The sequence below is a fragment of the Mustela erminea genome, chromosome 14 (assembly GCF_009829155.1).
Source record: "Mustela erminea isolate mMusErm1 chromosome 14, mMusErm1.Pri, whole genome shotgun sequence".
In the NCBI taxonomy this organism is placed as follows: Eukaryota; Metazoa; Chordata; class Mammalia; order Carnivora; family Mustelidae; genus Mustela; species Mustela erminea.
The window spans coordinates 39,614,215-39,637,147 of record NC_045627.1 but is presented as its reverse complement, the minus strand read 5'-3'; the positions used below and the strand labels follow the sequence as shown (position 1 = coordinate 39,637,147).

At 44.8% G+C, this 22,933-nt stretch overlaps 1 protein-coding gene across 4 annotated transcripts; it reads right to left on the bottom strand.

Moving 5' to 3' along the window:
* Window positions 1-22,836, bottom strand: SEC24C (SEC24 homolog C, COPII coat complex component). Of its 4 annotated transcripts, XM_032311753.1 has the most exons (25): window positions 22,733-22,829; window positions 22,291-22,549; window positions 20,578-20,777; window positions 18,356-18,491; window positions 11,404-11,579; window positions 10,821-11,192; window positions 10,178-10,314; window positions 8,854-8,922; window positions 7,439-7,550; window positions 6,989-7,116; window positions 5,667-5,805; window positions 5,342-5,457; window positions 5,045-5,169; window positions 4,704-4,895; window positions 4,401-4,494; window positions 4,074-4,190; window positions 3,549-3,719; window positions 2,938-3,034; window positions 2,690-2,835; window positions 2,327-2,465; window positions 2,064-2,182; window positions 1,790-1,969; window positions 1,354-1,545; window positions 1,040-1,129; window positions 1-894 (listed from the first exon to the last, which is right to left on the bottom strand). In XM_032311753.1, exons 3-25 carry the CDS (start codon window positions 20,747-20,749, stop codon window positions 754-756), a joined length of 3,360 nt encoding a protein of 1,119 aa, XP_032167644.1. In that variant the 5' UTR covers window positions 20,750-20,777; window positions 22,291-22,549; window positions 22,733-22,829; the 3' UTR covers window positions 1-753. The 4 variants fall into 4 exon arrangements, with proteins under 4 accessions (XP_032167644.1, XP_032167643.1, XP_032167645.1 ...); XM_032311752.1 differs by lacking the exon at window positions 22,291-22,549 and having other exon boundaries at window positions 22,733-22,836; XM_032311754.1 differs by lacking the exons at window positions 22,291-22,549; window positions 22,733-22,829 and adding an exon at window positions 20,873-21,365.
* Window positions 22,837-22,933: the final 97 nt, after the last annotated feature.

Sequence of the window (22,933 nt, the reverse complement as noted above, 5' to 3'; positions counted from 1 at the left end):
TATTGCAAGTTGATGACCAGGCTCTCTACAGAACCATCCAGTGTTGGAGCCTCTCCAGCTGGAAAAGAGGCTGGTACCTCTCCCATGTCTTAATATGCTTTGCAACTCATTTCCCAGGCTCATTCATCTCTGATAATGTGCCTCTATCCACTGAGTGATCAACAATCATTGCAGGAGAGAGAGAAAAGCTAATCAACCACTCTCCCTAACTCTGACTTGGTTGCCGACTTCCAGGCCCAAGAAGGAATGACCAGCCACTTCTCTCTCCACTGTATATCCCAGCTCTTGTGCACCTGTATGTTTCATCCCTAATATAGGAAGTTGTTGATGACACTGAGCTGAATTAGTCCCTCCCCCCCATAGTAACCCTGGGATTCCCACTCCTTCCTGCCTGCCCCTCTCTTCTTGGAGGCTGGTCCAAGGGGACACATAATATTGCCAGAGTCTGGGTGCCTCCAAATCCCCCAACACCGAATCATATACAGTGAACTGAGAAACTACATTCATTACGACAGGATTAGCAGGAAAAGGAGGGTAATGCGAGGAGATAGGGGCACCTTCCATCAGCAGGACATGACAGAGTGGTTGGATACTTGATCCCAGAAAGGTGTCTCCTTATACTTCCCCCTCCCCCCAAAGAGATTGAGGTCAGCTTACATGACTTAGATATGGACTTAGATATCCAATTTCTCTGCCATCCTGGAGTACTTTCTGGAAGCTGGCCTGGCACCCTATGCCATTTACCCACTTGCTCTAGCTCAGTAGCTGCCGAATTTCCTTGTGCATATGACAGAGAAAGTCCACATAGGATGCTCCCCCGCTCAAGCTCTTGTCTTCCACCAGGAAGTGCTTGAACAGCATCTCCAGCTTGTCTTCCTGTTTCACCACGATAAGCTATGGCCAGAAAAATAGGGTCATGAGGCAGGGCCAAAAGAAATTAAACATGCCCTAAATTCCCATTATCCCATCACTTATTCCCACTCCCCTTCTAGGAGAGGACTTGACAAGGTAAGAAATCCAGGATTTAGGTCAGTGTTACCTTCATGTACCGTGATCTCTGTGCCCTTAAGCTATCAATGAGGCCTCGCACCTTCTTGGACAGCGGATTATCCAGAACTGGCAGAACACTCTGCAACACAAAATTCATTTATCCTTATAGTAAGATATTCTGAGTCCAGTAAAAAATGGGGCAGCACAGGTTTATTCATCATCTGAAACAAGCCCAGGAAGCACCATCCCTCCTCTTCAAATGTTCCCTGGTATTAAAATAGACTAGCACACACTTTACTGGCTCCCACTCATATCCAAAAATGCATTTCCACACCCATACTCCCCTTGACTCCCTGCCCTCACCAAGCCACTGGTGATCTGACTGAAGGACGAGACACTGAAGAGGCTCTGGACAACACCCTGTTGGACACTTGCTCCCACCCACAGGAAGAGGTTGAGCCCGTTCTCCAGCAAATATATATCCCCATTGCTTAGACGCTCTTCAGATGCTCGAACTGCTGGTGGTTCAGTGGCACTCTCAATGGGAGACTTTGTCTAGACAAAAGGAAGGGGACAAAAGGTTATTTACCAAGGACTGAGGACACATTTTGTGGCTCCTCCCCATGAAATTTCAGAAAGCTCTATCTCTCAGTAACTTCTTCAGTGTGAAAATTACATCAGATAATGCAGGTTGAAAACAAATTCACTAGTGTCAGACAACAGATAATAATAACCCTTCCCTTCCTCCTATGATGCCCCTTTCTCAGGACACAATGTCTCATCCAGCCCTCAGTCGCACCAATGGTAGAAGCCGAGGATAAAAGAAGACATTGGTCTCAGCCACATCCATGGAAGTAACCAGCTGTCGGACATAGGCACGGTCATCAGTAGTGACTTCAGCTCCAGGCTGCAGGACATCACTCTTCAACACACAGTTCAGGTAAACTGGGAGTAGCTTCATGCACTCAGGAAGGATCAACTGCAGGGGTTATCAAAATAAAGTTAATGATCATGAGCAATCTCTCCCAAATGCAAACATTTGTCCCAACAATTCCTCCAGGGTGCTTGCCCACCTGTCCCGCCGAGGAGGGGCTGGCACAGTTCTTTCTATAACAGGCCAGGATCTGGGCACACTGAGTGATGAGAGTATCACGAACAGTCTTCACGGGGCTATTGAGGACCCCCCGATATGCTGGATGGGAAATGGAGACAGCACAGTCACTGGCTGGCCACCCCATCGTACCTACTTTCCTGCCACCACACCTACCTGGGAATACTGAATCACTGACAATCACCCTTCAGCCCCAATCCCACTTCACCCTGCCTCTACCCTCACCAAACTTGGCCATGTAGTTGATGAGCGTGTCAGTCTCACAGTTTCGATACAGATCAGCCAGCTGCGTGCAGCAGTTCAGGGCCAGATTGTGGATGCGGAGCCGTCGCTGCCCAGCACAGCTGGTGTAGAGCAGGGCACACTAGGGGAAGGGAGAAAGGGAGAACTCATACCCCTCCTTCACCAAAGCCCTCTATAAAACTGCTCCTTTGCTGGATTATTAAGCTAGAAGAAAGATGAGCCATCCCTTCCCTGGCCTTTTCTAGTCCTCTCCACCCACCTCCAACCCTCTTCCCTGCAGCCTATTTATATCCAGTACAGTGATACTTGACACTTTCTCCCCAGGCCCTGCCTCCCGCCCACTACCTGCAGGAGGGCTCCACTCTCTTCATTGAGCCGGTCGTCATGCTTGAACTCCACAGTCACCGTCTTGTCCCCATCTAGCCCAGCCAGCTCCACATCTGTTGTATTGCTCATGTAGAAAGCCCCGAAGAAATCTACAGCACGAATACCTGAGGCCACAGGGATAAGGTCAGGGCTACAGATATCACAGATGCCACTTGTCTCCCTCCCAGGTTTAGTCCCCCGCCTGCTCTTCTCTAACCAGGACTGACCAGTGCTTGTCCGAACGCGCATCACAGCATCAAAGCCAACAACCTTCTGTACATCCCGACGCAGGTCACTCAGGAACCGTTCCTGGTCGTTCTCCACCTGCAGCCCCCCAGGAGCAGAGTCACATCACTGACTACATAACAACCTGCTGTCTATCTCCCTGTATCCCCTCCATGCTACAACCTGCTGAATCATAATAACAATAGCAGTGAAGATGATGATAATAATGATAATGATAATGACACCTTTAAGCATTTACTATGTGCCAAGTACCACATTAAGAACCTTACGTATAACTACTTGATTCTAATGACAGATCTTAATTAAGAAGTATTAAAACCCCATTTTACAGATGAAGAAACAAAAGCAATAAATGAGTAATTTCTCCTAGGTCATATTGCTAGTATTCTGGGAAGGCCAGAATAACCTCCCAGGACTGTTTCCAAGCCCCATGCTCCTAACCACTACCCTTATGGCTCTCTTCTTTAGATTATAGGGTTTTCTCTGCCACCGGGATTCCTATTAAGGAGTCAGTAGCTAAAGAGCTGCTCCACATGTAAAGCAGACATTCCCAGTCCCACTCCCACCTGCTACCCAGAGTCCCATGCCCTACCTGAAAGCAAGCGTATTTGTAGACAGAACCACCCGTGAGCTGGGGTACAACAGAGAGCGTGGCCACATCCACATACTGGTTAGGGAAGAGAAAGAGATCTACACAGCAGCCTTGGGCCACACACTCTTTGGCCAGGGTCTGATAGGCACCTGTCTGAGGCTGGAACAGAGTCTGTGGAGGAACAGAAGAAAATATTCAAATAGCTCCACCCTACTTGAGAACTATGTATTTAATATGGGATATTCAAATATATGCACAACTTCAGATCTACTTCATAGGTATTTGCAACAGTAGTAGAACATTCTCTTTAAAAAAAAAAAAAAGAATCTATCAAGGGCTTTGGGATGAAATGGGACAGAGAAGTGCAGGAGCACTGGACAAAGTTGGCAGTCATGGACTTGACATGTGAAAGAGCAGAGTGTCTAGTCCTAGTACCCAATCAAGAAAGTTAAGAGTATTTCATTGCAAAGAATCACCACCTTCCTCTGTCATGGAAAGTCCTCCCCCCATCTCCCAATCCCATACCTTCTCTTTGTCTGTGTTGATCAATTTCCTATCGTCTCTGTTCTTCAGTTTCCCTGGGGCCTCTGCAATGGGCAGGGAGGTATGGAACAGAAACAGCTTCCCTGCACACTCAGCAGCCTAGGAAAGAGAAGACTACTTGTTCATTCTTTCCTTTATTCAGCTATTATTCATTCATCCCTTCCCTTGCCGTTATTCAGTGCCAGTTATGTCACATATGCAGACTCACTGGACAGTCTTCAATCACTAAAGAAATAGTAATTATATCCCAGGGTATAAGATGGTCAGAGGAAAGCAAGGCAGAGGAAGTTGTCAGGGTTCTAACCTTACCTTTAGAGCCTCCATGCCAGCCTGGATAACTGGGGCAAATACTGTCTCTGTCTCCCTTGTGTCTGCAAACATTTCAGGAATCTGATCCAATAAGCTGGAGAAACAGGTGATGGGAAGCAATCAAAACTGCTATCCAGACTCAATTCCTCAGTCCTTAATCCTCTGAAGAATCATGTAGCCCCCTAGACTGAAAACTCCTGAGGCACAGTCCCTGTCCATCTGCTGACCCCTCTGCTCAGCTGTCTGGCTTCCTGTGTTTGTTTCCACCCCACTCCCACTTTACCTCTATAATCTGGCTCTTACCTGGTGATGACTGCCCGAGACTCACTGACATTGACAAGGAAGCCATCCAGCAGTGGCACAAACATGTCAGCCACATCAGATACAACCATCATCTGTGGCTGGGCCAATGAGCTCTTCACATTGTAGAAGTGGAGCACCTTATTATAGGTGACGAAGCCAACTCGGATTGCTGACTCTTCTGCTCCGCCCTCCCTGTAAAAGGTAACATCATTACCCACACTTGCCACCTTCTTCACCAGCCAACGTCATGACCTCAAGCTCTACTTATTGAGTCAACAACCCAGAACCTCCCACACCCCAGTGATTATCCAAGGGATGCACTTTGTCTCCATAAATCTCACCTAGGTAGATAGTCTAACAGTGACTTGAGCTCCTCACAGAGGAGCCTAACAAGACCACTCCTGATGGCATTGTAGGAGACATCAATCATGAAGATGAAGGCAGGAGGGCTGGGGAACTTATTGTTCTGCAAAGGAAGGAAACGTTGGGGAGAGAGGGGGATTGGTAAGCTTGCTAGGTGACTAGAGAGAAGTCAACATCAAAGGGGACAACGAAAGAGTAAGGGAAGTGAACACAGCAATTCTTAGCTGTCTCACTGTCTGCCACCCACCGCTTCTCCCCATGCTACTTTCCCTTACCTTGCAGTAATCTACAGTGGCCAAGAATTCATAAGAGCCCAGGGATAGCTCAGGACGGTCATAAGCATCCACACGTTTGCCGGTATGATCCAGATGTTGAAAATACTGGGGGGGAACTGTGGGGAACATGACAGAATACTACTCAAATGTCTATCTCAATCTTAATAAGTCTGGCCTGGCTGAGCTCATTCTACTGCCCCACATCCCCATACGTGCCCTACTTCCCCAGTTCCTAAATAAGGGAACCTCACCTATCTCACTAGAAAGAGTAACAGAGACGCAATACAGAAGAACATCCCCCCAATCCCAGCCCTCGCGAACATACCATCATTGATACAACTGCAAAAGCAGCACTGGAAGCGCCTCCCTCCCTCAACGAACTGCATGAAGGGACACATATATGCTTTGCAGCGGTTGCAGCGCAAAGGGCCAGATTCCCCATGGTCCACGACATACGGTGAAGCCTAAGGAGCAAAAGGGAGGGGCTCAGAGAGTGGAAAGTTACAGTGGGTTGAGACACATGGCAAGAGATAAAGAGGAACAACCTGAAGGGAGGGGGGCATAGCTAAGGTATTTTGCCTGAGGAGAGTACAGTAAAGGGGAATGAAGATAAATGATGAGGGTACTGGTCACAGGAACATCCTTAAGCGTTCAAATTCTATAGCTCCCTCTTCTTATTCCTCATCTCCAGAATTCCACTTTTTGAAAGAAAAGAACTGTGAAAGTGGCCTGACCCCATAGGCATGTATGGAGAAATAAGGAGCTGCCATAGGCATGTAAGGAGAAAGCCAAAGATAACCTAGGATTCTCATTTCTGGCCCTGTCTTCAATTCTCCTCACTTTTTGCCCTAGGGATCTTAACTCTATGCTTCCTTCCCCAGCCAAGCATCTCTAACAATGATCTCCTCCACCCCTGGGTTTCTGTGACAACTACCAATGTCCCAAGCACATGTCACCCTATAGATAAGAGATCAGCACCCAAGTGTCTAACCATCCCCATTGAGACCCAGAGACTGAAAAAAAAAAAAAACAGAGCAAGATGGAAAGAGGCAGGATATAAACTGCATCGTGAGCTTCTAGTTACAGAGAAATCTACCCTAAATTCAGTAAGCTCGGAATAAACATGATGGTATCCTACCAAAGCCTGGCAGAGCAGCTGACAAGCTCACTCTCTCTTTTCATGCTGATTTCAGGTACTGAGGTAATAAATCAGGGCCCAAGTCAGGTAAGAGAAGGACTATTGGACCCTAATCTACCTTTTTTTCTTATATGCTGTCCTAACATTCCCAAACTTAGCTGGAATGACAAAAAGTACAGAAGAAAAACAGGATAATGTACTTGTAATCATCTGGAGATGACCATGCCATGAGAGGCCTCTGCCTTCCTCCCCTGTAAGTTGGTCATACCTCTTTTCATAGTTTGTCTCCCATAGGGCCCCTGCTCCCCTCCAACAATTTCTTGGGCTTTTCCCTTCATCCCAACCATAACTGTCAGGCATGGGCCCGGGAGAGAAAGCTACTGAAGATAATCTCCCTTCTTGCCCAACCAAGATTTATTCCATTATGACTGCCAGAATCATTTCTAGCAATAAGTCTTCTTCCCCCTCTTCCTCCCTTTCATCATACTCTAGTCCCTTCCCTGACTTACCTCCTCTGGTGGCAGCCTTGCCAGTGGCTTGATGACAGCCGCCAAGGGCACCTGAGCCTGCTTAGCCATGTCAGATGTGCAAGGGATGTTATAGGATGTGCATCGGATATATCGGGGACTTGCATTCCCTAGAGGAGGCAGAAAACCAGGGTCAGATCAAAGAATCCCTCCAAACACCAGCTCTCCGTTGCTGATCCACCCATTGCCCCCCAAAATGCTAAATGGTCAGTGAGGCCATGATCTCACAGTAGAGCCCTAAGTTGGGTTCTATGCTCAGAAAAAGTTTGCTTGAGATTTTCTCCCTCTCTCTCTGCCCCTCCCCGTGTGCACACTCCCCCCACCCCAACTTCTCTCTCTCAAATAAATAAAGCTTGAAAAAACCCAAAAAACTGATAAAAGTTTACCCATAGTAGAAAAAGCCCTCTAGAGAGAAATTAATACCCTCCTTACCTTGGTCTTTCACCAGGAAGTTGGTGGTGACTAAGGGTGGCACCTGTCCCCGTACTCCAGTAACAAATGGCTCTGAACCCCGGTTGTTCCTGTCATCCTCAATAACCTGAATCTGTAGGGAAGAACTAAAATGAATGAGGTGACAGAAGAAAGCAAGTACCAGGTCCTGGAGAGCCAGGAGAAAGGCTAGAGCTACAGCATGGAAAACAGTAATCTGTCAAGAATACCTCATGCACCAGGTATGCTCTCCTTCTGGAGATCACATAAGGTGCTACAAGGCCAATCTTCCATTCTATAATCAGCAGCAAAATGCTCAGCAGGCAACACTGAGAATGGGCTTCTTTATGAATTACCCTGATCCCCAATCTGTGGTGACCACCCCACTATTCCCCCCAGTCCAGGAAAGCTCCAGGTCTCATCACAAACCTTCCAACATGACTGGATTCCACTTCCCTCCCCCAGCACACCTCCCCTCCCAATCCTCTCACCAAGACACATTCTGAGTCAGAGCAGGGAAACAGACAACAGTAACCATGTAAAAATGGATCTACCTGGAATGACTCTAGACTCAATGAAAGTAGAAGGGACAGGGTGAGGAGAGGATTAAACAGAAATGACCAGGTAAGGTGAGGAAGCAGATGCTGCCTTATTTTCAAGTAAGCATCAGTGTGTCAATATGGGAAAAGAGGATTAAGTACCTGATCTTTACAAGCCCAATCCTCAGTCCCCCACATTTTGACAGACCCAGCAAAGGGAAAAAAAAAAAAAAAAGATTTTACAAAGTTGGCAATCAGAACTTTGTGTAGGCTGATAACCTTTGGTCAGTTACTTTAAGATGGTTTGGTAAAACCAGAAAAAGTAAATGGAGAATAAGACTCCATATCCTTAAGAGTTGAAGCTTAGAAATGTATCAGAGTCAAACAAACTCTCCCAATGAGAATGTGGCCCACGCTTTCCCAAACCAGCAGTCTCTTCCCCTGTGAGAAATGCCAGTATCCCAAACTTATACATTTGTAGTCACCTACCCAAAGTTTCTCCATAAGCTGTAGACAAATCAATCCCAAAGGGGAAGAACCTATCACTCCACTTTGTCCTGTTCTATCAAATGTCACATGCAGGCCACCGGAAGACCCAACCGGACTAAAACCAAAGCTTAACATGCCACCTGACCCCACCCTTAGAGCCTGATCTACCATCCCATACTCAAAGCACTGCTAACGGCTTGTCATTTCATTACATGGTGATTTGAGACATGCACATCCTTCTGGTGGGTAAAAGCGAGGGTCTAGAAAAACTAAGGGAAGAGGATGGAGAGGGATGAACATGGTGGTTGAGGTGAAGATGAGGTCACAGGCATGCATGGGTGGCATTAACACAGGGATGACACGCACACACACACCACCCCCTGCACTTACTGGACTAGGAATGGCATCAGGGTCTATTCTGTGCCTGGTTTTCTGCTGAGGAGGCAGCTCATTGAGTTGCTTTTAGTGTTTTAATAATAAAGGCAGCAGGGGAATACAGGGAGGGAGACAAAAGAACAAGAAGCAGATGTTACTTCTCTCGACCCTGATGAGTTAGACATGAACAGCTGGAGCCCAGCTCATACTGCTGAAATCAGGCCCTCTCTAGGTCAGAAATTCCAAGCCTCTCTGGCCCAACACATAGGCTTTAATGGCTCAGACTATGATGTACAAAGATAAGGGGGCAAACAGGAAGCAAGCAGGGGTTTTACAGGGAGGGGCTGAAGGGGAGAAGCCTTAAGGAGGAAGAAGGATATTCCTTCCAAAAAGCCAAACCTCCCATCTAAGGACTATGCTAATGCTTAAAGAAGCTTTTCCTTATACCAGACCAGACTCTTGTTCTCCCTGAAGGAGGGGAAAAGGAGAGGCTGCTTAATCCTCTACAGTCACTCTTAGCCAACAGGGTCCTTCACCATGGTAATTCCCCAAAGGAAGAGGGAAGAGAACAGAATGGAATATGACAATGGCTAAGCATGGTGAGGTAACTGACAGAGCAAATGTTGTAGACAGAACTATAAAGTAGCCCCTACTTAGGAGTACAGTCCCAACCTCGATTCCAAGGAGGATAAGGAAGGCCTAAGGATTCTGATGATGGCTCTAAGGGTGAGAGTCATTCTCTTCCTGGGAAAAAACAGCTTCCCCACATTGCCCTTGTAAACTGTAGATCACTTCTCATCTACACAGCAGGATTCTAGCCAACAAAAGTACTGTAGGTTTCCTCCTAAAACACTGTCCAACCAGAGACAGAGAGAAACCAGTGAGGCTTTCCTTCTCTTAACACCTACCATCAGTTAATTCCCACCAGCTCCACCCATTAAGACGACTGCCATCCTATCAAATCTAAGAGGATACGACCTGGACCCCCCTACTACTCCAAGGGCAGAGGTTACCATGCTATGTCCAATAGTGACAGAATGCAGCACTCAACCAGTGCTCTACTGACACTACTGATCACTCTTGGCTTCCCTTCCTTCCCTGCCCAGCTATGGAGCAAAAGTGTCCCCCAAAAGACTTCTGGGGGGCAGAAGTCCCAGTTCAAAGGAACTGGTTCTATACCTACCAAGTTCCAGTTCAAAGGAACTGGTTCTATACCTATAAGAAGATGAACGAAAAGGGAACATAATCAGAAAACGCTAGGCAAACATCTCATCTAGGTTGACTCACTTATCTGGCAGCCAAAAACTCCATCCCTAGGACCACATAAGTATTGACTTACAGGGCTGGGGATGGCATCAGGATCCAGGCGCTTAGGAGGCAGTGGTTGAGGAGGCCCAGGCTGACTGCCAAAGGTGGGTGCTCCTGGGTAGGAACTTCCATAATTGGACTGAGGGCCCCGGGCTGGTCCAAAGGAACCTGAGACACAAGGGCACAAGGCTGGTAAATTCAAAATCCCCTCCCTATCTCTTAGGGCCTCAGGAAAATGACCGGACTCCTTTAAGTGTAGAATTACGAGGTAATAACCATTCAGAAAAAGACCACACTATCTGAACTGAAAGAGAAAAGAGGGGCGTCTGGGTAGCTCAGTGGGTTTAAGCCTCTGCCTTTGGCTCAGGTCACGATCCCAGGGTCTGGGATAGAGCCCCGCATCGGGCTCTCTGCTCAGCAGGAAGCCTGCTTCCTCCTCTCTCTTTGCCTGCCTCTCTGCCTGCTCGTGATCTCTGCCTGTCAAATAAATAAAAAAATAAATCTTATAAAAATAAAAGAAAAAAGAACGTCTTATAAACCCTACCTCCTAGTAATAATGCCCTGAAACTGTCCACCTAGTTCACCACCTAACAAGCAATACTAAGAGCAAACAAACAAAAACACCTGACTAGCTGAAGGCTTTGGCCCCTAGACAGACCTTGCAGAAAACTCACCATTTTGTTGCAGCTGATAGCCTGGCTGCTGGGAGGAGTGCATAGGTGGCGGTGGTCCTGGGGGCCCAGTCATTTGAGTGCCAGGGGGCAGAGCTTGAGGAGGAGGTGAGGACACATGGTTGGGCTGGCTCAAGGAGGGCCCCCCAAAACCCTGTCCAGACAGGAGTGGACCAGTCATCGAAGGCATCCGAGGACCCCCTGAAGCTGGAGATGTGAAGCTGGAGGCCTGTGGTGGGGCAGATCGCTGGGGAGGCTGGGCCCCAAGATGACCCTGGGCCTGGCTAAGGGGAGGAGCCTGGCCCTGAGGATAGGAGCCATACAGACCAGAGTTGGGGAAACTTCCTGAGGCTGAGGCCAGCGATGTTGGTGGGCCTGAGAAGTAGAAGAGGCAGAATCAGATCTCTAGTCATTTTGCCTTCTTATTCAGTAAATCGCTCCCTTTCCACATGAGAGGGGCAGGAATGATTGTCCCATCTGCTGGCACTCAGAAGCACAAGAAATAAAAGGGATGCAGGTATACCCCAAAGTCTGATGCTTCTAAAAAGAAGGGGACAGTCACATTCCTGTGGTCATAGCTACTCACCATAGCCCAGCCCCACTGGGGGAAGGGCTGGGGCCACAGCACCACTGATCTGCATTCCAGCCAGCTGGGCGGTCACCTGTGCACTCGTTGGGGGAGGGCCATAGGGCTGAAGCACAGTTGGCTGGCTGACCACAGGGGCCAGTGGTACTGATCCAAAGGGCTGAGACCCAGGGAACCTGTGAAGACAAGGAAGGCAGAGGTGACACGCAGGCTAGGACCCCCTTCAAAGCTGGCAGGAGCTCCACATCATATAAGAAAATGTACTGTTCTACGGCATATTACTATCACCTGGGCTCCTCAAAGGCTTTGTACTTTTGTATACTTGTAAATATGTTATGTTCCTAATGATCTACACTATGATTATTCATGGCAAATCTTGTTTTCCATTAGGTTCACTCCACAAACATATGCCAAGCACCCTCAGACCAAATGTTTCCTAGATTATCACCTCCTCTGACTTAATCCTTTGTGTTGAAAAACCACCTCATAAACAAACAAAATACCTCAGTACTGTTAAACAGAAGCCCTGAAGAAGTTGAAAGGGTAAGTGTGCAGAAGCATTAACACAATAGGCACTTAACCAATGGGGGATCAAACAAATGCAGTTTGATTGTTTAACTTTTATTTTTATTTTTTTTAAAGATTTTATTTATATATTTGACAGAGAGATCACAAGTAGGCAGAGAGGCAGGCAGAGAGAGAGGAAGGGAAGCAGGCTCCCTGCTGAGCACAGAGCCTGATGCGGAACTCGATCCCAGGACCCTGGGATCGTGACCTGAGCCGAAGGCAGAGGCTTTAACCCACTGAGCCACCCAGGTGCCCGATTGTTTAACTTTTAAACCAAAGTACTTAACTACTTTATCCTGGCAAAGGTGTTAAGAGCAAAGTAGGTCAGCTGACTTTGACATTTTGTACTAATTACAACGATGATGCCAACTCTACCAGAAGGGGACTAGAGAAACAGGACATAAACCAGATAGCCTTCTAGCTGGGTTTATCTAGTAAAAGCCTCATTACTTGGATAGCTACACTGGACATTCCCATGACATTAGATGGCACATTAATATAAATACAGAATCATTCCAGTATCATTACATATCCATGAGGAACTGCACTGGTGGTGTTTTATGGTGTTATTACCGTAGAAATCTCCAACATAGATTATTATACATAACAAGCTCCATATGGGATTTCACGAATGAATCAAATTCTTCAAAACAATAGTCAGTTACACTGAAATTCTGATTTATCCTTTCTGCTTGTCTCTACTAAAAAACTTGTATTTTATTTGTTTAGTTCCTACAGTGTTGCAGTTTAACACTTTTCACTCATTCATTCATTCAACTACTATTTTCTGACTGTTATGCCAGTGAACCTTACACCTCTCTAAGCTCTTTGATGGGCTTTGCTTTTTTTGTTTTCCATACCACAAACATACCATTAGCTCCATGGCCAATGCTCATAAATCCTTGTCAGAATAATTATATTCCATGGTTACTACTTCATTAATATGTATAACTATATCAACTATATCAACTACCCACTGTTACTCCACCACATGCCCTAGTAATATTATCTGTAAATAGCTTTACAACTTACAAGCATCTCTAAGTGCTTTAATTTAATCCTCACAGTAAAATGAGGACAGAGCAGATAGAAAAGTAAGACACGAAGAGTATAAGCAGCAAAACAAGCTAGAACTATACAGCCCAGATCTGATCTTAGTTCAATGTACTTTACTTTTAATTGTAAAATATAATGGAAATAGAAATAATACATAAAACAAATATGTATTAATGATTATACAAACACCAATGTAACTAAAAAGCAAGTCAAGAAATAGAACACTAGGACCACAGGCCTCCTGTGCCTCTCCTCCATCACAGCTCCCTTTCTTCTCCCAGAGGTTAACTACTTTCCTAACTTCTTAATATTCATTTCCTTGTCTTTTTAAAACAACATAGTTCAGGAGTGCCTGGGTGGCTCAGTTGGTTAAGCATCTGACTCCTGATTTTGGCACAGGTCATGATCTCAGGGTTGTTAAGATAGAGTCCGAGGGTCAAGCCCTGCTCTGGGCAAAAAGAGTCTCTCTCTCTCTGTCTCTCCCCACTGCCAAAACAACAACAAACCATAGTTCAGTTCTGTCACTTTTTTAAACTTTTGTAAATAGAATCACATCATACATACTCCTTGGGTGTGGCGTCTTTTGTTCAACCATGATTTTGAAATTCACCTATAATGGCATTGCCTGTCATTACTAAATGCTATTCCACTAAATAAATGTCATAATTTACTGAAGTATTTTAATGTAGATGGATATTTCAGTTTTTCTAATTTTTTAATATTACAAATAACATTGCTATGAACACTCATATACTTGTTTATATATACCTGAATTTTTCTAAGGCATATATCTGTAAGTGAGTTGCCAGATCACAAGGTATGTATTTCTTTAATTTTAACAGATAATTCCAAATTATTTCCCCAGAGTAGTTGTTCTAATTTGCATCCAACCACCTGTGGGTAAGAGATCCTACTACTCCATATCCTCTGCAACATCTGGGACTATCAGACTTTTTAATTTTGCCACTTTAACGGATACATAGTAGAATCTTACGCTTTTGATTTGTACTTTTCTCATTACTTATGAAGTTGAATGGCTTTTTAATATGTTCTCTTTATCTTATTGTACTACTAACCCTCTGATAGTACCTCAGAGAGAGGATGATCTGCTTATGGATTGCAGAAAGGGAAACTACTGTAGTGGTTGCTTAGGGTTGAGGAGGAATGAAGGACAAGCAAAATAATAGTAACTACTGAGCTAAAGGATATGGTGTTTCTTCTTGAGGTGATGAAAATGTTCTCAAACTGTGGTGATGGTTTCACATATCTATGAATATATTAAAATCCACTGTATTGTATACTTTAAATGGGAGAACTACATGGCATGTCAGTTATATCTCAATTATGTTGTTTTTTAAAATCCAGTGAGGGCACCTGGGTGGCTCAGTCAGCTAAATGTCTGCCTTCAGCTCAGGTCATAATCCCAGGTTCCTGGGACTGAGTCCCACATCAGGATCCCTGCTCAGCAAGGAGTCTGCTTCTCCCTCTAACCCTCCCCCCTGCTTGTACTCTCTTTCTCTCACGCTCTTTCAAATAAAATCTTTTAAAAAAATAAAAAATAAAAATCCAGCCAAATAAAATTGCCCTAAAACCTCATACCTCCCTCAAGCTTTTGCTTCTCCTTTAGCCAAACATTACCAAAGAATTGATATGTCTATGCTCCATCTCTAGGTCTTTAGTTCTTATTTCCCTTTCTTTCTTTTTTTAAGATTTTATTTATTTATTTGACAGAGAGAGAGATAGATCATAAGTAGGTAGAGTGGCAGGCGGAGAGAGAGGGGGAAGCAGGCTCCCCGCTGAGCAGAAAGCCCAATGCTGGGCTCAATCCTAGGACCCTGAGATCATGACCTGAGCCGAAGGCAGAGACTTAACCCACTGAGCCACCCAGGCTCCCCTTCCCTTTCTTTTTAAAGAACCTTCTTGGGGTGCCTGGGTGGCTCAGTCATTAAGTATCTGCCTTCAGCTCAGGTCACGAACCCAGGGTTCTGGGATCAAGCCCAGCATTGTGCTCCCTGCTCAGCAGGAAGCCTGCTTCTCCCTCTCCCACTTCCCCTGCTTGTGTTCCCTTTCTCACTGTGTCTCTCTCAGTCAAATGAATAAATAAAATCTTAAAAAAAAAAAAAAAAAGATCCTTCTTTCTGGGTTTATTTTCCTTTTATTCCTTAGCCTATCCCTTAATAATTTTCTCAGCCAAGGTCTATACATGGTAAACTCTGAGTCTGTTTGTAAATGTCTTTATTTGTGCTTCCTCTCAGCTAGGTACATAATTCTACAATGACAACTGTATTCCCTTAACGCTTTCAAGGTACCAGTCCACTGTCTGCTTCCTCTAATAGCCTCTGTTTAGCCTAATCAATTTTCTTTTTTCCCTCTGAGAATCCTTTACAGCCCGAGCTGAGGAAGTGTGGTTGTTTCACATTTCCGTCTATAAAATACTCCAACAGTACTGACACCAAAGATGACTTTTTTTTTTAAAAAAAGCTTTGAAATACAATTTCTATACCATTAGATTTATTCCTTTTAAGTGTACAATTTAATGAGTTTTAGTAAATTTTATAGAGTTGTGCAGCCATGACCAGAACCTAATTTTAGCACACTTTCATTACCCAAGAAGTTCCCTTGTGTCCATTTGCAGTCCTAAGACGTTCTTCCCACCACTTACCCACAGTCAACCCACAAGAAATAAGATTCCTTAATATCAACCAGTAACAATGTGCAGATTTTCTTCCTAGTCTACCTGTTCACTGAAGGTGCGGCCCAGGACTACACTTCACAGATAAGATCTCAAGACCAAACACCAGCGCAGAAAAGCCCAAGGACTTTTCTGGACCCTCATTCCCAGTACCTCCTTAAACTGAAGTCCTCAAGTTCTTAAAATGATCATTCCCGCCCTCTCCACAGGCAGCCACGGTGTCTACTTACCACTTTGATTTTCAGTTCTCACTTGGTACATGAGGATTTCACTTTTTCTTTTTAAGCTTGATTATGCACTTGAAAAACATTTTTTGCTTCTATATCCTATCTCCTTTCTAGATGTTTGTAGCAAAAGGGTTTTCAGATTGTATTAATCTACTACTCAAGTAAAACTCTTTGACTCACTCCAACTACACAGCTGTCTTCATATCTCCCTGAAACCACATTTGTCTATGAGGCCAAACCTCACCCAACACAACAATCAATTCTCAGTTCTTGTCTTACCTTTCAGCAGCAAATAACATAGCTGATTACTCCCCTGCCTTCCTGAAATACTTTCCTCACCTAGTTTCAGGATGCCACGCTCTCCTGGCTAATCTCTGATCTCACTACTGCTCTCATTGGTTTTTTTTTTTTTGAAGATTTTATTTATTTATTTATTTGTCAGAGAGAGAGAGAGAGAAAGAGAGCGCGCGCGGGAGAACACAAGCAGGCACAGCGGCAGGCAGAGGCAGAGAGAGAAGCAGGCTACCCAATGAGTAAGGAGCCCGATGCGAGACTCGATCCTAGGACCCTGGGATCATGACTTGAGTCGAAGGCAGTGGCTTAACCAACTGAGCCACCCAGGCATCCCTCTCATTGTCTTTTCATGGCCCCTCCCCAAACCTCCTTCTAAAATGCTGGTAAGCTCCAAGGCTCTAAGGCTCAGTTCTCAATTCTCTTTCTTTTGTTTTCTTTTTTTTAATGATTTTATTTATTTACTTGTCAGAGAAAGAGAAAGCGAGTATGCACAAGCAGGAGGAGCAGCAGGTAAAGGGAGAAGCAGGCTCCCCATTGAGAATAGAGCCCCATGCAGGACTTGATCCCAGGACCTGGTATCACGACCTGAGCCAAAGGCAGACGCTCAACTGACTGAGCTACCCAGACGACCCCACAATTCTGTTCTTTACTGTCAGTGATCACTTTCTAAATGACTTCATCTAGTCCTATGCCATTAAATAACATCTCTATGCTGAAGACTCCCAAATTTTTATCTCTAGTCCTGACATTATTCCTCACCTGCAGATTTGTATATACAACTACATATTCAATACCTCTACTTGGTAGCTAGTAGCTTCTTAAACCTATAATGTACAAAATAAAACCCTTCAATAAACCCCAAAATTTGCTCTCCTCAAATATACCTCACTTCAGTAAACAGCACCATTTGCTGTTGCTTAAGCCAGCAAGACTTAAAGACTTAAAAGACATCCAGACTTATTCTTTTACTCTTATCTCACATCCAATCCTATTGACTCTACCTGTGAAACATATCCCAGATCTCTTTCTCACCACCTCTACCACTACCATCCTAAACCTGAACTACTATAACAACCTCTTAATAGGATTGATTCCCTACTTCTACTATTGAATCCATCAAGGTCACCTCTTTTTAAAAATAAATATATTTTTATATAAATAAATAAAAATAAATATAAAAATAAAAAATAAATAAATAATAAAAATAAATATATTTTTAAAAATTATTAGAGAGGGACGCCTGGGTGGCTCAGTTGGTTGGACGACTGCCTCCGGCTCAGGTCATGATCCCAGAGTTCTGGGATCAAGTCCCACATAGGGCTCCCAGCTCCACAGGGAGTCTGCTTCTCCATCTGACCTTCTCCTCGCTCATGCTCTCTCTCACTGTCTCTCTCTCAAATAAATAAAATCTTTAAAAAATAAATAAATAAATAAATAAAATTATTAGAGAATAAGGACAGTATATCCAAAATTTTTTAAATATACTGTTTTTAGTAATCACATTTGTGATTGTGTTAGTATTACTGTACTGAGACCCTTGTATATAAGAGATAAATCTGAGATCCCCTTTTCCTGTTTCTCCCTGAGGATAGGTTCGGTAGGATTGTAACAATTTTTTTTCTTTTTTAAGATTTTTTATTTATTTGCCAGAGAGAGAGAGAGAGAGCAAGCGAGTACACACGAGCAGGCAGAGAGGCAGGCAGAGGCAGAGAAAGAAGCAGGCTCCCCGCTGAGCAAGGAGCCCGATGCGGGACTCAATCCCAGGACCCCTGGATCATGACCCGAGCTGAAGGCAGCGGCTCAACCCACTGAGCCACCCAGGCATCCCAGATTGTAACAATTATTGAAGATATATGTCTAGTAAAGAAAAAACTCAAGTTCACAGAAAGAGAAAGAATACACAAAAGAACTTAGGTATGAAGATGGGTTAATGATCTACAGAGTGGACAACAGTAGCACCAGTAACCTGGAAAAATGAAAACAAAATACAAAAAAGTGGAGGGAAGTGAAAAGAGGATCTAAGAGAAAGGCAAAGAAAAAGAAGGAGACAGGCCCTCATCCATTCCTAATTCTTCTAGTTTCATCAAACCAATTTTAGGTTGACCTAAGTACATACCTCTGCATCTGAACAGTGGAGCTTGGCCCATTCTGTACATCTCCTTGGCCAAACTGGCCATATGCAGCCTGGCCAGAAGGGGCCTGTGCTGTTGAGGCTGGAGGTGCCTCTGAAGAAGGCGGGGCTCTTGACACACCTGAGGGTAAAGGACAGAAACTAAATGATTGGGAAATAACTTTCTTCTCCACCCTGAGCAAGGAATGTAAAGCAAGGATAAATAAGCTCAGACCTTTGCTGGCCCAATACTATAGCTTTGCAATCAAAAGGATAGAATGAACATGTAACTCTAGTTACAGCAGATTCTGAACATGGATGATCAGTCAGTGTCTCCACTCTCCTAGACAGATATACTACAGGTGAAGCTGTAAGCAGAACTACAAGAATGTAGAGGCTTCCTGATCACTATATGCTCTTACTCAATCCAGATCAGTCTAATGTTTTTACCCTCAACGAAAAGTCACCTCTTTAAAACAAAAAACAAACAAAAAAAAACTTTAATTTTAAATATTCTCCACACCCAACATGGGGCTCAAACTCACAAACCCAAGATCAAGAGTCATATGCTCCACTAACTTAGCCAGTAGGCACCCTAGGAAGTCAACTCTTTTAAGGAAAAGATCCGACTCCAGAACTCAGAAACTTAGAGCATATGGGAAAGTTGAGACAGAAGATGATCAAGTAATCTATTGAACTAGATTGTAAAGAAAGGCTCCTCTTGGGGAGACCATTCTGTCAACCTCTTTTTCATATATTCTAATTATCTTAACCATCTTCTTTTCATCCACTTCTTGAGTGTTGATGCTTCCAATATCACATGGCTCAGGGAAATGTTCTCACAGTTTGGAGATTTTGCCCAGTGGTTCAGTCAAGACAACTGATTTGCCTTCCCATTAGTCTGCCACCTTTGTCTTCATAAAAGCTGTACTCCATCCTTTTGCTCATCAGAGATGCATCAAAGCTATTTCTACTTCCCCCAACAATTCTTTCTGCATACCATCCCCAACCATCCTTCCCACATGAAATGCAGGGAATTAGTAAGTTGGTACACCACTTTGGAAATATTGCTGACCCCTGTTCAAACAATTGTTTTTCTTTTGCTCTGTTAATTGGTAGAGATTTGACAATTTAGAAACTGCCTACAGGTTTATTAATCTGAACCTGCTCACTAGCTATCACAGAAACAGATACGTTTTCCTTTCAATAACAAAACTTCCTCTTATGCCAATGCCAAACTCCATTTTGATAAGCCAGGACTTGAGAGTTTGGAGATGGACTCTGTCCAGCCAAAGTCTCAACCCAGAATAAGGCTCTTCCAAAGACCTGAGACCTAATCTCACCACTTTACAAATTTTTTTCTAAATTATAATTAAAATGGTAATACTTCATTCATTTCCCAAATTTTACTTATGCCTCCTTGGTGTCTTCTTTTCCCCATAGAAAAGAACTTACTATCTTAAAAAGTATAGAACTTACTATCCCTGCATGGAACTTACTATCTTAAAAAGCATAAAATGTTTGGCATACCCTAAGTCTTCAGCTAGCCTAATCAAAGATCTACTGTTAGCCATTTCCCAAAAAGCCATACGGACAATCCATAGAGTACCAGTTGCTCTTCTTGCAAAAGTAATCTAAAAGCCAAACACTGATCCGAAGGCAGGACCAGATTAGTTTTCTCTTATTGCCCTGATATTACAGAGCATCTAAGAAGCAAATGAAACTCAAGCAAAGGCAAAGAATGATATGAGCAGAAAGATAGGAGAAGCACACAAACACCACACTTTTTATCCATGAATTAGTTTCTCTGTCACAGGGTCAATTATGGATAGAACCATTAATTCAGTGAGAGGCATTATCAACATATATGAAGAACAAGTCATTTCAGGAAACATTCAATCCTGGTTACAGGCTCTGGAGGAGCTGTGACCACAGCCCTGCCCTCCAGCTGTGAACAAAGCAGGCAGCTGAGGCTGTATAGGGTGACACTCACATGAGGTGAACTGCCCCTGAAACTGAAGATGTGCTTCCACTAGATGTCTTAAGGCAGAACTCCATAAAAACAGGAAAGGGCAGACTGCCCACAAAGTTCTCAATGCTTGAGAGCCAGAGTCATGTTCCTCAATCCCAGCCACCCCAACTCTCTAGGCAACTTAGGTAGGGCAATACCACCCAACCTGAACACTACTGATTCCCATCCTTAGCTCAAAGGAAATTTGGAAACATACCTGGGGGAGGTGTTTGCTGATAGCCTGGTACTGGGCCATTGTAGGCTCCATAGGGAGTTGGGGGGGCTGTGGATCCTGGTTGCCCACCATAACTGGATGGATGATACCCTGGGTAGACAGGCTGGGACTGCCCAAATGGCGGCAGAGGTGGAGCTGACTGGTTGACATTCATTATGAGTGCATCCCCAACTCGATCTCACCTAAGATGAAACAGAAGTGAGAAATTAGTCGAAATCAACTTTCTAAAGACAGAGCAACTATAGAAGGTAGGAAGTAGACACAAAAAAGGACTGACCTTATCAGGCAGTTATCAGCCTAATTGTTCCCATACTACCACAGGATCTTTATCATTTTCTGTCCCAGCCAGTAGCCAGATTACCTCCTCAAAGTAAAGATTTGTTACTGTGAACCCCATGCTTTATCACTGACAAAAGGGTATAAATTTCAACTTCAGACACGCCCAATGGAATGGGGCAACAGCCTCCATTTTCCAGTGGTAATGATTTCTAGTGTCTAGTCACACAAGGAGTCCTGCTACTGATGAACTACTGTGATATTAAGTAACTGAAACTACGTTCCCACTTCTAACTCATTCACTCTAGCATGGGTTCATTCAACAAAAACTGAATACCCGCTAATGTGCTAGTCATTTGTAATCACTCAGGCTACACATATAAAACGTATCAGCTAAATTCCTTCCTCCTCAAAAGACAAATTTTAGAGTAACTGATTAGAGAAATGAAATTCTTTGGCTGAACAGCAACAATTCAAATGCTACTCCATTTCCAGTCTTTCCACCAAAAGAATGTTGGATTTGAGAACTGAAGCATTAAAATCATTAAATGCGGGACGCCTGGGTGGCTCAGTTGGTTAACCAGCTGCCTTTGGCTCAGGTCATGATCCCATTGTCCTGGGGTCGAGTCCCACATCAGGCTCCTTGCTCGGCGGGGAGCCTGCTTCTCCCTCTGCCTCTGCCTGCCATTCTGTCTGCCTGTGCTCGCTCTCTCTCCCTCTCTCTCTCTGACAAATAAATAAAATCTTTAAAAAAAAATCATTAAATGTAAAGGATACCCCAAAACTCTAGTAGGGTACCAGACACTATTAAGTGCAGGCCAGGCACAAAAACTTCTCACAATTACCTAGGAAAAGAGTTCAAGGATCAATGACAAAGTTAAATTTCATGTAAAAAGATCATTTATCTAACCTTCAAGCAGAGGAGCTAGGAGTATCCCAAATCCCATGCACTCCTCCAACTATTCTGTTTCTGCTTTCCTTATTGCTTGTCATGAATCTAGGCCACCACTAAAGTTATTACAATCTTGCCCAGCAACAGAGGAATGAATTGGAGGGCCTTTTCCAGGTCCTTCCAAGGATAAGACTGTCTAATCACATCTAAACAACCTGATCATTCCCACTCCTCTATAGACAGATGGGGCACAAGAAGCAGGACAGTTCACAGCTGCTGCAGTAGAACAATGGGCCTCTCCCATTTGTTAGAGAGGGTCATCTTGATTATAGAAAAACTGAGCTGCTTCTGGACTAGAATTCTTTAACCTTACAACCATCCCAGGAACTGTTCTTCCAAATCCTAAACCTTGCACAGGTCACAACACTAAGCATGACGGATGACCCCTTCCCCTCTATCTTCCTAAAGTCAGGGTGCGGGCGGGGGTCGGAGGAAAGGAGCTTCTTCGCCAGGAAATAATCTCACACCCAAGAGTTTGGAGTAAGGCTCAAGTCTGGACTCCATTCTGGGTAGACAGCCGAGGGTGACAACCCAGGGGGCGGGGCAAGCTTCCTAGAACTCTGAAAGTAGTCGAGCTGTGGAGGCTGGGCGCGCCAGGCATCAAGACCAAGAAGACAAACTAGCTTCTCGGGCCATGACGAGAGGGGTGGTCCATTAAGCATGGAGATCGAGCGACTTGCGCCCTTCAACAGGCTCCGGGCAGGAAGCGGGAGCCGGAACCTGGGCCTGGAGGAGAGAAGGGAGGGTCCAGAACTGATCCAGGATTATGGATGCGTGAGGCGAGGGTCTCTCCCTGTGCCCCGCCCCCAGGCTCCTCCCTTCCTTCTCAGACCGGACCCCGATCAGGCCATGATATTCTGGCCTCTCCCCTGCTTTCCTACCCACCAACCTCCCGATGCCACTCCTCACCCGGCTCCAGATCCAGGTTCGACTTCGTTCCTAACGTCAAGGCTCCCAGGCCTAACTTCCGGTTCCGAGGGGGCCGGAGCGTCGTCCCCGGAAGTTCCTCCCCCATGCTCCGGGGCCGAACACTCCTTCTGCCACGTCTGCAGTAGACGCGAGCTCAAGAACCCGGATGCCGCGCATGCGCCACCGCCCCCTCCCATCATG

What these genes read in the sequence shown, in the direction of transcription:
- SEC24C (XM_032311752.1), bottom strand. Translation starts at nt 20,749, where the DNA reads ATGAATGTCAACCAGTCAGCTCCACCTCTGCCGCCATTTGGGCAGTCC. An exon ending in ACAAATACGCTTGCTTTCAG is followed by an intron (nt 3,035 to 3,548) that starts GTAGGGCATGGG and finishes GGGGGGCTGCAG; the next exon opens with GTGGAGAACGACCAGGAACG. An exon ending in AGAGATCACGGTACATGAAG is followed by an intron (nt 895 to 1,039) that starts GTAACACTGACC and finishes TTCTGGCCATAG; the next exon opens with CTTATCGTGGTGAAACAGGA.